General features: G+C 41.3%; 2 protein-coding genes across 3 annotated transcripts in view; one reads left to right on the plus strand and one right to left on the minus strand.

The window, feature by feature from the left end:
• The window catches only part of LOC102079104 (deleted in malignant brain tumors 1 protein), a 62,117-nt gene extending 56,799 nt beyond the window's left edge, over positions 1 to 5,318 (minus strand). Inside the window, exons 1-7 of one of the 2 annotated variants that reach the window (XM_025907977.1) lie at positions 5,237 to 5,318; positions 5,049 to 5,136; positions 3,826 to 4,599; positions 3,347 to 3,721; positions 2,632 to 2,946; positions 1,938 to 2,369; positions 1,222 to 1,536 (exon numbers count right to left, since the gene is read on the minus strand). In XM_025907977.1, the coding sequence (XP_025763762.1) occupies positions 1,222 to 1,536; positions 1,938 to 2,369; positions 2,632 to 2,946; positions 3,347 to 3,721; positions 3,826 to 4,599; positions 5,049 to 5,112 (2,275 nt within the window). In that variant the 5' untranslated portion in view covers positions 5,113 to 5,136; positions 5,237 to 5,318. The remainder of the gene's footprint in view (positions 1 to 1,221; positions 1,537 to 1,937; positions 2,370 to 2,631; positions 2,947 to 3,346; positions 3,722 to 3,825; positions 4,600 to 5,048; positions 5,137 to 5,236) is intronic. The other variant, XM_025907978.1, reaches the window with a different exon arrangement.
• Positions 5,319 to 7,684: 2,366 nt separating this feature from the next.
• LOC109202393 (uncharacterized) lies at positions 7,685 to 11,092 on the plus strand. The gene is made up of 4 exons (XM_019359638.2): positions 7,685 to 7,944; positions 8,089 to 8,371; positions 8,499 to 8,745; positions 10,272 to 11,092. The coding sequence occupies exons 1-4, from the start codon at positions 7,853 to 7,855 to the stop codon at positions 10,694 to 10,696; spliced, it is 1,047 nt and encodes a 348-aa protein (XP_019215183.1). The 5' UTR covers positions 7,685 to 7,852; the 3' UTR covers positions 10,697 to 11,092.
• Positions 11,093 to 15,328: the final 4,236 nt, after the last annotated feature.

Below are 15,328 nucleotides of genomic sequence, written 5' to 3' on the forward strand. Positions count from 1 at the left end.
GTGTCTGTCAACCAGTATTGGTCAAGTTACTTGAAAAAAGTAATCAGTTACTAATTACTGATTACTTCCCCCAAAAAGTAATCCCGTTACTTTACTGATTACTTATTTTCAAAAGTAATCAATTACTTAGTTACTTAGTTACTTAGTTACTTTTTAAAAACACGATTTACAACCTGAATAGGTGATAAAGCGATAGATCTTTCAGCCCAATTCTACTTTTTCTGCATAATTCATCATACAAAATGTAATCAAATGGAAAAGTCTCTTTTTAAAACTTGTTTTATTAGTTTTAATCTTTTAACTTTATGCATCAAGCAAAAATTAAATTATATGCAACATTCTCTGACTGGAAGAAATTTGTTTAACATTTAAACCTATTTTCTGCACATTCCAGCACATAAAATAAAAAAATTTTTATGTTTACACTCACTCTTTCAAATAGATGCAAGTAAAACACAGCAGAAAATAAATAAAATCAAAGACTAGCGGTCCTGTTGCTCTATTTTCACCTGTAAAGCAGGACTGGGGTAGGCGGAGGAGGTTTACCCTGGTGCAGGTGTGCCGCAGCGGTCAGTTGAAGAATCCGCGAGTTTCTCTGTGAATTTCACATTACGTCGTAGTACACTCGGTGCTTGCTTGGAAGTTTAGGGTTTTTATCGCTGTAAAAAGAAGTTTTCTTCCCACGCACAACGGACACTAATGTTTTTGTCACTTTTTATGGAATCAAACTCAAAATAAGGTCAGTACTTACACGCTTTAAACGCTGCATGCTACACTCTGTCCCGCACTCCATATATTATGATCTGCAGACAGCTGTTGTCACGAACGTCGCACTCGCTTACGTCACTGTCATGAGACATTCTCGCAAAAAATCACGGTTTTAGTAACGCAGTAACACAGCGTTCCTACGTGAAAGTAACGGTAATCTAATTACCGTTTTTGCAATAGTAATCCCTTACATTACTCGTTACTTGAAAAAAGTAATCAGATTACAGTAACGCGTTACAAGTAACGCGTTACTGCCCATCTCTGCTGTCAACTCAAAAGACAAACTTGGTCTGCATTTCTATCAACATTAATGTTTTCTGACAAACTCATTGTTTACTTTGCATTTGACTCCATGTGCTGCACAACAACTTTATATTTAAATGGTAAATTAAAACAACAAATTAGAATCAGCAGTAGGAAATGGAGGATACCTGAAATATGCATAAAATTTACCTTCACAGATGATGCTGGCATCTTCGTCATGACCACAGTTGTGGACTCCAAGCCCGTTGTGTCTGCAGTCAGTTATTGATGATTCATTTCCAAAACAGTCTACATCATCCAACCAGATGGGTCCGCTGCCCTGTCCAAAAGCTGCATTTTGTAGTGCTGAACGAGCGCTCCCACAGCCCAGCTGTCTGCACACCACGTTGGCATCATTCAGGTCCCACAAATCATCACACACTGTGCCCCACTGTCCATCATTGAAGATCTCCACTCTGCCAGAGCAGCGGTTCTCACCACTGACCAGCCTCACTGATGAAGCAGCTAATAGAAAACCAAAAGAAGGAACACTGTCAATGGGAGTACTTCAGATGAAAGGTGAACTGATTAGAATAATATAAAAACAACACAATCAGCTGTCTACTCTTTCTTTCACTGTGCTCGACAGGTGACAATATGTTATTTGTAATTTATTTCTATTTGGTTTCTATTCAACTGAGTTACTGGGTTAAGTTTGTATAGAGGTATAGGAAAATTGTCATATTAGGTTTATATTTCATTAAAAAAATTCTTATAATTCATGCCTGAAAGAAAAAATACTTACTATGAAAAGCTCTGTAGATAAAAACCTTTAGTAGTATTTAACTATAAGCCATCTTAGATAAATCTTACCCCAAATGCAGTCCCTAACAAAGTTGAACTTCACTGCACATGATCATATTTACCTGCACAGACGACACCAGCATCCTCAGAGTGGCCACAGTTATGAGATCCAAACCCTCTGTGGCGGCACTCAGAGAGCTTTGATTCGCTGCCTGTGCATGTGACATCATCCAACCAGATGGGTCCGCTGCCCTGTCCAAATTGTGCATTTGTTGGTGCTGAGAGGACCCTGCCACAGCCCAGCTGTCTGCACACCACCTGAGCATCCGACAGGCCCCAGTTATCATCACACACTGTCCCCCACTGTCCACTGTGGAAGATCTCCACCCTGCCAGAGCAGGAGCTGTTTCCATTAACCAGGCGGACCTCGCCCTCGACTGCTGTGCTGTTTCCCACTGGTGCTGTGGTAGAGATGTTAGCGGGCACATGTGTGGTGGTGAAGTTCTGTGGCCTTGGTGTTGTTGGAAAAACAGTGCTGTTGATTCCTGGTTGGACTGAAATAAAAGTGTCTTTCAACTCAAAGGACAAACTTGGTCTACACTTCCATCAACATTAATGAGTATAAGCTCTCATTAGTACATCTCAACATTATTGTTTTCTGACAAACTCATTGTTTACTTTGCATTTGACTCCATGTGCTGCACAACAACTTTATATTTAAATGGTAAATTAAAACAACAATTTATTATATTTTTCTCATCAGTTAGATGTCAGCAGTAAGAAGTGGAGGGTACCTGTAATATGCATAAAATTTACCTTCACAGATGATGCTGGCGTCTTCGCTATGACCACAGTTGTGGACTCCAAGCCCGTTGTGTCTGCAGTCAGTTATTGATGATTCATCTCCAACACAGTCTACATCGTCCAACCAGATGGGTCCGCTGCCCTGTCCAAAAGCTGCACTTTGCAGTGCTGAACGAGCGCTTCCACAGCCCAGCTGTCTGCACACCACGTTGGCATCATTCAGGTCCCAAGAATCGTCACACACTGTGCCCCACTGTCCATCATTGAAGATCTCCACTCTGCCAGAGCAGCGGTTCTCACCATTGACCAGCCTCACTGATGAAGGAGCTAATAGAAAACCAAAAGAAGGAACACTGTCTATGGGAGGTACTTCAGATGAAAGGTGAACTGATTAGAATAATATAAAAACAACACAATCAGCTGTCTACTCTTTCTTGCATTTCCTGAGAGGTGAAAACATTTTATTTTGAATTTATTTCTATTTGGTTTCTATTAAATTGAGTTATTGGGTTAGGTTTGTGTAGAGTTATAGGAAAATGGTCATATTAGGTTTATATATCATTAAAAAATTTCTTATAATTCATGCCTGAAAGAAAAAATACTTACCATGAAAAGCTCTGGAGGTAAAAACCTTTAGTAGTATTTAACTATAAGCCATCTTAGATAAATCTTACCCCAAATGCAGTCCCTAACAAAGTTGAACTTCACTGCACATGATCATATTTACCTGCACAGACAACACCAGCATCCTCAGAGTGGCCACAGTTATGAGATCCAAACCCTCTGTGGCGGCACTCAGAGAGCTTTGATTCGTTGCCTGTGCATGTGACATCATCCAACCAGATGGGACCGTTGCCCTGTCCAAATTGTGCATTTGTTGGTGCTGAGAGGACCGTACCACAGCCCAGCTGTCTGCACACCACCTGAGCATCCACCAGGCTCCAGGCATCATCACACACTGTCCCCCACTGTCCACTGTGGAAGATCTCCACCCTGCCAGAGCAGGAACTGTTTCCATTAACCAGGCGGACTTCCCCCTCCACTGCTGTGCTGTTTCCCACTGGTGTTGTGGTAGGTAGAACAGGTGTAGTTGTGTTCACCTCTGTTTAAAATAATAATAACAATAATAACAATAATAATAATAATCATGCACTCAGAAACCAGCAAACCAAATGAATCATAATTATATTTACAGTGTAACATTACCTGCACAGTATGCATAGTAGCATGCGGGTGGCTTCACAAGTTTGTAGACATAGTAGTTTCCATAGCAATGTTTGACATGAATGGTCTGTGACCGATAGTAGCAGCAGCTGCCACTCCAAACATTGCACACAGTGCGATTTACAATTTCACCTGACCGTGTGGGATGAGGTTGTGTTATCCACAAGGTCGCATGGGTTCCACACCTGTTTGATTCCACACACCACTCTGGAATACGAGCACTGGTTTGGTCCAGAAATAGGCGATACCAGCCTTGCCAGTTTATATCTCGATCACAGTGTAGGACCTGAGTATTTGTGTTATTTACTGAACGCCAGTCATCATTCAGTGTTGTGTAGTTCTGACAGGGGTCCACACATTGGGAGTTGATGCAGTCCATGCCCGAGGGACAAACTGTGTTTCCACAGGAGAACTGGACAGACTGGGAAGAGACAGCTGATCTGCTCTTGGAGGAAGGCTCCAGACATTCGTATGAGCCTGGTGTGTTGTGACAAATCTGAGGTGGTGTGCACGGTACGTTTGAGAGGGAACACTCGTCAGTGTCCACACAGCCCTTCTCTGAGGACCAGTGGTAACCTCGGTCACAGCAAGAAGAGTCACTGCAAACTTTTGGGTCATAGCAAGTGAGGCCATCACCTACAAAGCCATCTTTACAGACACAAGAGAGGGCGTGGCCGGCGAAGGTGTCGCCTCTTTCTTGTGACTTCAAGCAGGTGGCTTCATCATGACATGAATCACAGCTTGTAACAGGAGTCCCTGCACAAAGAATAGTCACATCATGCACTTAAATACATTTAAGACTTTTTGATTCATAATCATTTTGAAACATCTTTTAAAAATCTCACCGCAGTGGAAAACAGCTGAGTTTAAAAAAAGAAAAGAAAAAAGATTTGAGTAATTTATTGTAATTTAGATAATTCTTCAAAATAATTGTTTGGAGCCATTTCACGTCACTTTGAATACTCTTACTGAATATGAGGTGAATATTTGTCTACTTTTCAAACTGATATCTCAATAACATACCTTACCTAAAGAAGTATTTCTAAAGGACAAATGTGAAAATGTAAAATTAACGAGTTCATTGTAGTTTTTATTTAATTAGTGTGTTAATTAGAGGCCATACATATTTGACAAAAGAAGAAAGTACCATTAAAAGACACCAGTCCATTAAAAAATGAATTTATGTCTAACTAGAGATGATTTACCTGAAGAGCTTCCTGTGAAAATATGCACAACTATGAGTAAAAACAGTCCAGCAGGCATTCCCATTATTGATCACATCGACGACTCAAACTAGATGAAAAAGACAAAGGAAATGTTTTAAAACTTCATTTTTACATTATCTCATCTTATTCTACATAGAATCTATCACTTCTGATGTGTCTGTACTTACCCTGGAGAGACTCTGAGAATCCAGCGCTTAAGCTCACAGTGAGTGTCAGAATGAGAATTTATAGGCCTGTTTCTGTGTGCAAAGGACAAATAGAAGTGATAGATAGGGAAATATATAAGTGGGTAAGACAGAGAACTTATTCATATGACATCAAAGGAGTTACTTATTAATCTAAAGAAGAAAAAGAGTCACGTTCACAATGAAAGGGCACATCCACAAAGCCTGTGTCAATAATTTTTATGGTACAACAATCAGTCATAGCTTGATGTTTGCACAATCCAGCACTGATTTTTCTAACAAACTCTTCATTTATAACCATCTCAGATGATAAAGAGTACACTGAGTTTTGTGCAATGAAGCTATCTTCCAGACATTCCGAAATGTTGTTTGATCCAATAATCTTGTTTTGAGTTCCTGTTGGCATCCAAACTTTCAACTTTTCAATATTTGTTTTGATAGTTGAACCCTGCTGATAATCATGCATTAATTAAAACGCCACAGGACATTTAAGTACTTTTACAGTTAGACCCATAAGGTTTTGGAAGAAGACTGTGTTTTTTTTGTTCTTATAATTTTGATTAAACATTGATGTTGTGAAAGACTTTTATCTTTAACATGAGGGGCTTTACAACCATTTTGCTTTAACTGTTTAGAACTTACAGCTGCTTGTGCGCATGCTTCTGTGCCTTCCGGTTTGTATTTAGCAACTGAAAAGTTGCTCTGTTGGGTTGAAAGCTGCAGCTCAACAGTCTTGGCCATTATTCCTTTCCTTTGCTTTGAGAAATTCTTGGGTTGTTTTTGCAGCTTTTGGTCATTGTCTGAACAGAGCCATGTATTCGTCAATGTTCATTCTCCTAATTTGTCAATGTTCATCTGGCAGCAACATTATCAGTAAACACTAGTGACTCAGTTCCTATTGGCAGTGTAGATGCCCATGGTTTGACATTGCCTCCAGTCTGTTAGACAGACGATGTGATAAAAATGTCTTTCCAGAGCTCACCAGGCTATTTTAGATATTTTCTGTTAAAGTATAATTTGACTTTCTTGCTCTTAAGTGTAACCAGAGGTTTGCATCTAAACCATCTATTATTCTTAAAGACATCTGGTAAATGGCCTGTATTTGTATAGCACTTTACTTAGTCCCTATGGACCCCAAAGCGCTTTACACTACATTCAGTCATCCACCCATTCATACACTGGTGATGGCAAGCTACATTGTAGCCACAGCTGCCCTGGGGCGCACTGACAGAGGCAAGGCTGCCAGACACTGGTGCCACCGGGCCCTCTGACCACCACCAGTAGGCAACGGGTGAAGTGTCTTGCCCAAGGACACAACGACCGAGACTGTCGGAGCCGGGGCTCAAACCAGCAACCTTCCGATTACAAGACGAACTGCCAACTCTTGAGCCACGATCGCCCCACATCTCTTCATTGTAAACTGACAATGATACACCTACCTCCTCAAAAGTGTTCTTGACTTGGTTAGATGTTGTGAAGTTGTTTTTCTTAACCAAGGAAAGAATTCTGTGATCATCTTCTTCCATCTTCTGAGGTTATTCAGGCCTTTTGATATTGCTCAGCTGGCCAGTGCATTCATTCTTTTTAAGAACGTACCAGATTGTTGATTTTGCCACTCCTTTGCTTTGCTTTCTATTGTTTTTTCAGCTTCCTTCACTTGCATTAACATCTCTTTGAACTTCTGTATTGAGAGTTTCAGTGAACAGCTACCAAATATACAAGTCCAAATGGAAGTTCAACACTTGGAAATCTTTTATTTGCTTAATTTTTCATGGAACCTGAAGAGATCAAGCCTCACTTAGCCATCCAACTGTTTATCAAATCTCTGATTACTTTCGAGTATATTTGTGTATAAAGAGTTACAGTTTTTCTCGATTGCTTAAACACTATAACCAGGCCTCTAAACTAAAATTTCAAAACCATAAACGCTATTGGTCAAAAAGCTCACCCATTTCCCTGAACTATAAACACTATTCCCTGCTTTGACACATGACTCAAATTTGGTGAACTGGTACTGCAAAACTCTACACACAAATCCCTACATTTTACAGTGCTTACACCATGTAGTCATGTAGAAAGCACTAGCATGCAATAATGTTAACTTAAGTCAGCATAGCTTGAGCCCAATTAGCACACAATTAACCAGGTGGAAACACTAGGAGTCAAAATTTAGCACACACCAATCAGAACCTGCGATGGATAGATAAAAGGGCCAAAGTCAGCTCATTCAGGTTTGAAACAATGGATCCAAAGAGATGCAAAGGAAGAGGACGTGGTGGAGAAAGAGGACGTGGTGAAAGAGGATGACGTGGTGGAGAAAGAGGACGTGGTGAAAGAGGAGGACGTGGTGGAGAAAGAGGACGTGGTGAAAGAGGAGGACGTGGTGGAGAAAGAGGACGTGGTGAAGGAGGAGGACGTGGTGGAGAAAGAGGACGTGGTGAAGGAGGAGGACGTGGTGGAAGAGGAGGAGGAGGAGGTGGTGAAGGAGGTGGAGGTGGAGAACGACGGCGACAAGGAAGGGGAAGAGCAAGGGCACGAAGACAGTCAGTCTCGGATGAAATTCGAGCCACTTTAGTTGACCATGTCCTCGTCCATGGGATGACTATGAGGGAGACTGGGCAACGAGTACAACCAAATTTGAGTCGCTTCACTGTTGCCTCCATCATCAGAACCTTCAGGGAGGAAAACAGGTAGGTGTACTTGCAGTAAGACTGCTTTGTACAGTAACGTTTAAGTTACTGAATTTATGTGTCTTGAGTTTCAGTATGTTTCCATTATTTTCCTGTAAAATGAATGTGTGACAGTTACAGTAATGAGTGCTTCTATTTTTGTAGGACACAGAGACGACCACCTGGTGGAGGCAGGTTAAGGCTTTTGTCGGAGGAGCAAGAGAGGGAACTTGTAAACATGGTAATTGCAAATAATGTAATCCGCCTGCAAGAGATTCAAAGGAGAGTGATTGAGGATGATCATCTTTTTCGAGGCATAAATGCCATCAGCCTCTCCACAATTGACCGCATCCTCCGAAAGAATCAATTCCGGATGAAACAGGCATACCGAGTCCCTTTCGAACGAAACTCTGACAGAGTGAAAAACCAACGTGTGGAATATGTTCAGGTATGAGTTTTGATACTGTATAAGGTATTGTGTACCATCACAGCATGGCAGTTTATGCTGCCATTTCAGCACTCTTGAACTTTGGTTCAGGGTACCGATTGACTCTACTGTGTTATGTGTTTTGCAGAGAATCTTTGAGATTGAAGGACGGCCTGTTCCCCATGAAATGATCTTTGTGGATGAGGCAGGTTTTAACCTGACCAAAAGAAGGAAAAGGGGGAGGAACATAATTGGCCATCGGGCTATTGTAAATGTCCCTGGTCAGCGTGGGGGGAATGTCACTATGTGCGCAGCCATCAGCCAACGAGGGGTACTCCACCGCCATGCCGTACTAGGACCCTATAACACTATGCTTCTCCTTGCTTTTCTTGATGGTTTACAGTTTTTCTCGATTGCTTAAACACTATAACCAGGCCTCTAAACTAAAATTTCAAAACCATAAACGCTATTGGTCAAAAAGCTCACCCATTTCCCTGAACTATAAACACTATTCCCTGCTTTGACACATGACTCAAATTTGGTGAACTGGTACTGCAAAACTCTACACACAAATCCCTACATTTTACAGTGCTTACACCATGTAGTCATGTAGAAAGCACTAGCATGCAATAATGTTAACTTAAGTCAGCATAGCTTGAGCCCAATTAGCACACAATTAACCAGGTGGAAACACTAGGAGTCAAAATTTAGCACACACCAATCAGAACCTGCGATGGATAGATAAAAGGGCCAAAGTCAGCTCATTCAGGTTTGAAACAATGGATCCAAAGAGATGCAAAGGAAGAGGACGTGGTGGAGAAAGAGGACGTGGTGAAAGAGGAGGACGTGGTGGAGAAAGAGGACATGGTGAAAGAGGAGGACGTGGTGGAAGAGGAGGAGGAGGAGGTGGTGAAGGAGGTGGAGGTGGAGAACGACGGCGACAAGGAAGGGGAAGAGCAAGGGCACGAAGACAGTCAGTCTCGGATGAAATTTGAGCCACTTTAGTTGACCATGTCCTTGTCCATGGGATGACTATGAGGGAGGCTGGGCAACGAGTACAACCAAATTTGAGTCGCTTCACTGTTGCCTCCATCATCAGAACCTTCAGAGAGGAAAACAGGTAGGTGTACTTGCAGTAAGACTGCTTTGTACAGTAACGTTTAAGTTACTGAATTTATGTGTCTTGAGTTTCAGTATGTTTCCATTATTTTCCTGTAAAATGAATGTGTGACAGTTACAGTAATGAGTGCTTCTATTTTTGTAGGACACAGAGACGACCACCTGGTGGAGGCAGGTTAAGGCTTTTGTCGGAGGAGCAAGAGAGGGAACTTGTAAACATGGTAATTGCAAATAATGTAATCCGCCTGCAAGAGATTCAAAGGAGAGTGATTGAGGATGATCATCTTTTTCGAGGCATAAATGCCATCAGCCTCTCCACAATTGACCGCATCCTCCGAAAGAATCAATTCCGGATGAAACAGGCATACCGAGTCCCTTTCGAACGAAACTCTGACAGAGTGAAAAACCAACGTGTGGAATATGTTCAGGTATGAGTTTTGATACTGTATAAGGTATTGTGTACCATCACAGCATGGCAGTTTATGCTGCCATTTCAGCACTCTTGAACTTTGGTTCAGGGTACCGATTGACTCTACTGTGTTATGTGTTTTGCAGAGAATCTTTGAGATTGAAGGACGGCCTGTTCCCCATGAAATGATCTTTGTGGATGAGGCAGGTTTTAACCTGACCAAAAGAAGGAAAAGGGGGAGGAACATAATTGGCCATCGGGCTATTGTAAATGTCCCTGGTCAGCGTGGGGGGAATGTCACTATGTGCGCAGCCATCAGCCAACGAGGGGTACTCCACCGCCATGCCGTACTAGGACCCTATAACACTATGCTTCTCCTTGCTTTTCTTGATGGTTTAAGACAACATATGTTCCAGCTGGACTACAGGGAACCAGCACAGCCAGAGCAGCCTCACTACGTTGTTGTGTGGGATAACGTCAGCTTCCATCGCGCTGCTCTGGTTCGTGACTGGTTTACCAATAACCCAAGGTTTTCTAATATCTTTCTGCCTGCATACTCCCCCTTTCTAAACCCGATAGAGGAGTTATTTTCGGCATGGCGGTGGAAAGTGTATGACCGAGAACCTTATGTCCGTGTTCACCTCCTTCAGGCCATGGAAGAGGCCTGCCTAGACATATCAGTAGATGCATGCCAGGGGTGGATCAGGCATGCAAGAGGATTTTACCCCCGCTGCCTGGCTGGGGCCAATATAGCCTGTGATGTGGATGAGATTCTCTGGCCTGACCCAGACCAAAGACAAGATGCTGTGGTGGGATAATGTTTCTGGTGTGTGTTGTACTGTATAGTACATGAATGACAATGTGCCACTGTACATACATTGGTTGCGTCTTTTGTGTTTATCATGTGACAAGGGTTTTGAAGGGGAGAACCATAAGCAACCTAATTGTTTTGGAACTATTGTTTTGAATTAATTGTACCAGTGTGCAAAACTCTGTTGTAGTGTGTGTGTTTTTGAGGGCTTGTGTTTGATGTCTGAGGGCAAAGTTCGGTTTTTCAGCAGGAGTGAATAGTTTTGGGTGTAGAGCTTCATTTTGACCTGGAAATAGGATGTTTGGGGAATTGAGTGAGATGTTATGGATTTGTGTTTACTGTTGTGCGGATATGAGGCGTAGTTTCAAGAAATGTGTTTTAGCAATCGAGAAAAACTGTAATACAATATTTTTGTTGAACACCTTGAATTGAAGCTGAAAGTCTGCACTTCAATCACATCTTGATGTTTCTCATTATAATAATCTGTACAGAGGCAAAAATGCAAAAAAATGTGTCATTGTCAAAAAGCTTATAGACCTCGCTGTATAACATGTTTGTTCTTTTGTGTGTTCTCTATATTTATCTGACTGGCTTTGAAAATGGTTTCAATAAATCAAAATGGCTTCTTAGAAAACAGGAGTGGCTCAATTTGACCTCTATTTGACTGACCGTTCTCATTTTCCAGATCAATTTATTATATTTTTATTATACTGGCATGTCACTTCTTATTGCTTAGTGGAATAAACACCATTACGCAATATTTATTCAGAGAATTCCTTGTTCCTGTTTTTTGATTAATGATTGACTTCTTTGTTCAATACAAGAAAAGTTTGATAGTAATATTTTTACAGCACTTTGTGATTGTAAGTAAAAGAGCACCGAAGATATTCCAAATACAAACGCAACTTTCAGCCGTTCAGGAAGGAACGTTATTAAGAAAGCACATATTTGTCTTCCTCTCAGGATGTATTTAACATTGACTGTGGAGACCAAAGCAAAACATAAGGCATTATACATCACAATGTGAGAGTAACACTGCAATAATCATTTTGATCTTTATCATTAATGGATTCGGTTTACATGACTTGCTTTACTGTATCGTTTTATCGCATAACTGAACCTGTTTAAGCTAAAAGATCGGGCAATGTACATTTTCTTTACTTTTCTCTTTCACACCATGTGCCTGTAGCACACCACTCCAGTCTTTCTTTTCAAAACTGCAAAACTGGCACAAATGTTGACACTGATTATTTCAGTAATATATTTGGTGACAATGTATTTTTAATGCCAGTCCAGCCAGTCTTTCAGAGTTACTAAAACACAGATAACTGGGTATTCTTAGTTTCTATGCAGATCTTAGCTGAGATTAAGTAAAGACAAACAACAGTCAGCTTTAATTTAGAGCACACTGTTTGACATAAGAGGTCTTTAAGAGCACAAAAACTTAATGTCTTGGAGACATGGGACTTCACCTCACATATCATAAGGTACAGTAGCAGTGGGCTGGCAGTATCAAACAATGTCAGTGTTGCCATACAAAATTTCTTTAAAATTAACTGAATGAGCCTCTCGCCCTAAGACAGCTGGGATCTGTTCTGTTCTCTTTCCTCATTCCTGTCTCCATGGTAATTTGTCTGTTCCCGGGTCATGTCTCTGTGTATCCCATCATGTCTGGTAAGTTCTGTCCCTCGTTCTCTTGCTTTCTGTCTCCCTCACTTTCCCACCCTTGTTCTGTGTCATTTTAGTTTTGTCTCTGTCTTGTTTACTCACCTGTTCCACCGTAGGGTCTACGTGTTTCCCTGGCTCCCTCTGTTCCCTGTATTTATTCAGTCTGTGTCTCACTGTTTGTTTTGCATACTTCGTGTTTTACTGTGTGCAGCGTGCTCTGTTTTGTTTCCCTGTCTCATTATTTAGATTATGTCCTGAGAGAGACAATCACATCTGCAAACTTGATTATATGTCTGTCCTGGTAGAGGCTCTGACATTCATTTGTATAATAACAAATAAACGTGGGAAAAGGACACAACCTTGAGTGGAAGATCCATTTAAATTTCAGTAAGCCAAGAAATCAGGCCAGAATCAAGATTAAATGTACTGGTGAGACATCTTGCTAAAATATGGGGCTAAATACAATTAAAAGCAGATGAAAAATGCGCAAAAAGCAAAAAGTCCACAGGTGGAAACACAGCTGACACTAATCTGACTGACAAGACAGGGGAAGCAAAAATTGAACATAATACACATGAAATAGAAGACTATCAAAATAAAACAGGAAGTACAAACACTGACAGACTAAGAAAACTGTAAACACAAAAACTGGGTTGAAAAGTATTTGATATATGAAGCTAAAATTTCACATTGTCAAATTTTCATTGTTTATGTTTAAACTTTTGCATAAAAAAGCTGAAAATATTCTAAATATTTAAAATGGGATTGCCCATACACCCTCTTGAAACCATTGATTCACACCCACATCAAGTTTCAAAATTCTAAGTTGTCTTTGTTGTCCAAAACCAGAACATTTGTTTTGCCAAAATTCAAATATTAGTGCAGACCTGACCATTGTAGCCTAAAGTGTGGGCAACATCCGGCCAGTTGGTTCTCCGTGATCTGAATGAATAACAATTTTGCATTGTTGTGTCAAACACATGTGGCTCACTTTATAGGCTCATCTTGTTCATGTGAATCTTTTATCTTTTTATATATTCATTTCTCTTTGTGTGATTCCAGTTATTACATTATGTGGTATAGTAAAAAAAGACTCACATACAGCACCTGGAACACAAAAATTAGGAAAATACACAGATACATGAATCAACAATCTTCTTATAGAGTGAGAGAGAGAGTTGGTGTGAGAATGCCTTTGCCACAAATGTACTTGATAACGAGGGTGGGAAGCTGCAGTGACGCCCCAGCGAGGCCCCAAATGGGGTGCCCGCGGCCAAAGGGTGAGAGTCCCAGAGGACCAGACTTAACGAGCAGTCGACCCTGCTAGAGGCTGGCCTCCCTGGTACAAGTCGAGAACAGGGTCCCATGAACTATTAAAACAGCCTAGAATTCTGAATTTTTTCAGAAAGTGTCATGGCTTACAGGGGCAGACCGTGTATGAGTGAGTGAGGACCCAGGCGCAGACACAGGCGAGGAGACAAAACTGAGTTTAAACGAAAAGCAAGCCTTTATTATGGCTGATGTCATTGAGTCCAAACAAGGCAAAAAGCACATTGGTGGAACAGAACTAGAACTAAACTGGGAAACTAATACTGTGATACAACTATGAAAACTCAAAAGACTATGACGAAGAAAACTATGACCATGAATACAAAGACTAAGACTGTGACTACTATGGCTATGAAGACATGGGGGGTGGTAACACAGACGACGCGACAGGGAACAACTGGAAACACACGGACTAAACACACAAGGGGTAATCAGAGAAGTGGAAACACATGAGGAAACAGCTGACACAAATACACACAATGACACTACGGGGGAAGTGTACACTAAGCACAGCACATGAAACAAAACCCTTCAAAATAAACAGGAAACATGACAGGACGCATACATGACACGAGCTTGACAATCATGAACCACGCAGACATGAAACATGACAGCTTAAGACATGAACCAACAAGATAAACTAGACACAGAAGGTGATGACACAAAGTTACCTAATAAAACAGAACTAAAGACTAAGCAACTTAGGGGCTTAAGATAACCAGATGAATCTAACAAAACAATATCATGTACAAAGAACCTCAAACCTATCAAAATAATAGAAGCCACAAGAACTAAACATATTTTCAGTAAAAACACAAGTCAACAATACACAAAATGCTGGGTCACAGACCCAGCCCGTGACAGAAAGGTTCATAAATGAACATTTGCTTTGGCCCTGTGCCGGTCAGTGCCGCTGTACGCTACTTTTCCCTTTTAAATTCCCATCACGGGAAGGCAGGTGCATCCTCATGGAAAACACTGGTCTCAGCTGGAGAAATGGAAAGATAAATAAATAAAAAATTTTAATACAGTGTAATCAGGAACCAAGAGATCACCAAAAATGTGCCTGAGAGCAACACCAAGCCCTAGTAGGTTAACATTCTGGATTTCACAACTTATCTTTGTGTGTGTCTGTTTGTTCCAGGGTTGTGGCTGGTGTTCCTTTTTTCTGTTACTAATTACCTGACTTTATATTTTTCTATCAATAATCACCACACCTGGCCAAATCATTCTGCCAACTCAAGTTGTCACTGTTATCTCATTATCTCTGTTTGTGAGTCTGCAGGTGTGACTGACCTGAGGCACCGACTAGAAGGCAGTGGGTTCTCAGTTGTGGTCCCTGCGTACCCCACACCCAGGCAGTAGGAGATCACGCTATCCACTGAAGAGTGGTAGAAGGCCTGCAGCAGGTCCAGATTAATCTTCCTCACACAGGACACAGAGGAAGTGCAGCAGCTTCTGAGGCTTCTTTACCAGGGCGATGGAGTTGTGGGTGTTGCAGTGCTGCCCTGTACGCTGTCTTATCTCCCTCAGTGATAAGCCCAACCATGGTGGTGTCATCAGCATACTTGACGATGACCTTGGTTGGAGCCACTTTGGGTCATCTGTTTTTCTAATTAAATGTCTAGAGAAGCTAGTGAAG

This window comes from Oreochromis niloticus, linkage group LG6 (genome assembly GCF_001858045.2).
Source record: "Oreochromis niloticus isolate F11D_XX linkage group LG6, O_niloticus_UMD_NMBU, whole genome shotgun sequence".
NCBI classification, from domain to species: domain Eukaryota; kingdom Metazoa; phylum Chordata; class Actinopteri; order Cichliformes; family Cichlidae; genus Oreochromis; species Oreochromis niloticus.

Coding starts and splice junctions, on each gene's coding strand:
- LOC109202393 (XM_019359638.2), top strand. CDS start 7,853: ATGACTATGAGGGAGACTGGGCAACGAGTACAACCAAATTTGAGTCGC. Junction 7,945..8,088: donor ACCTTCAGGGAGGAAAACAG/GTAGGTGTACTT, acceptor CTATTTTTGTAG/GACACAGAGACGACCACCTG. Junction 8,746..10,271: donor TCTCCTTGCTTTTCTTGATG/GTTTACAGTTTT, acceptor CTTTTCTTGATG/GTTTAAGACAACATATGTTC.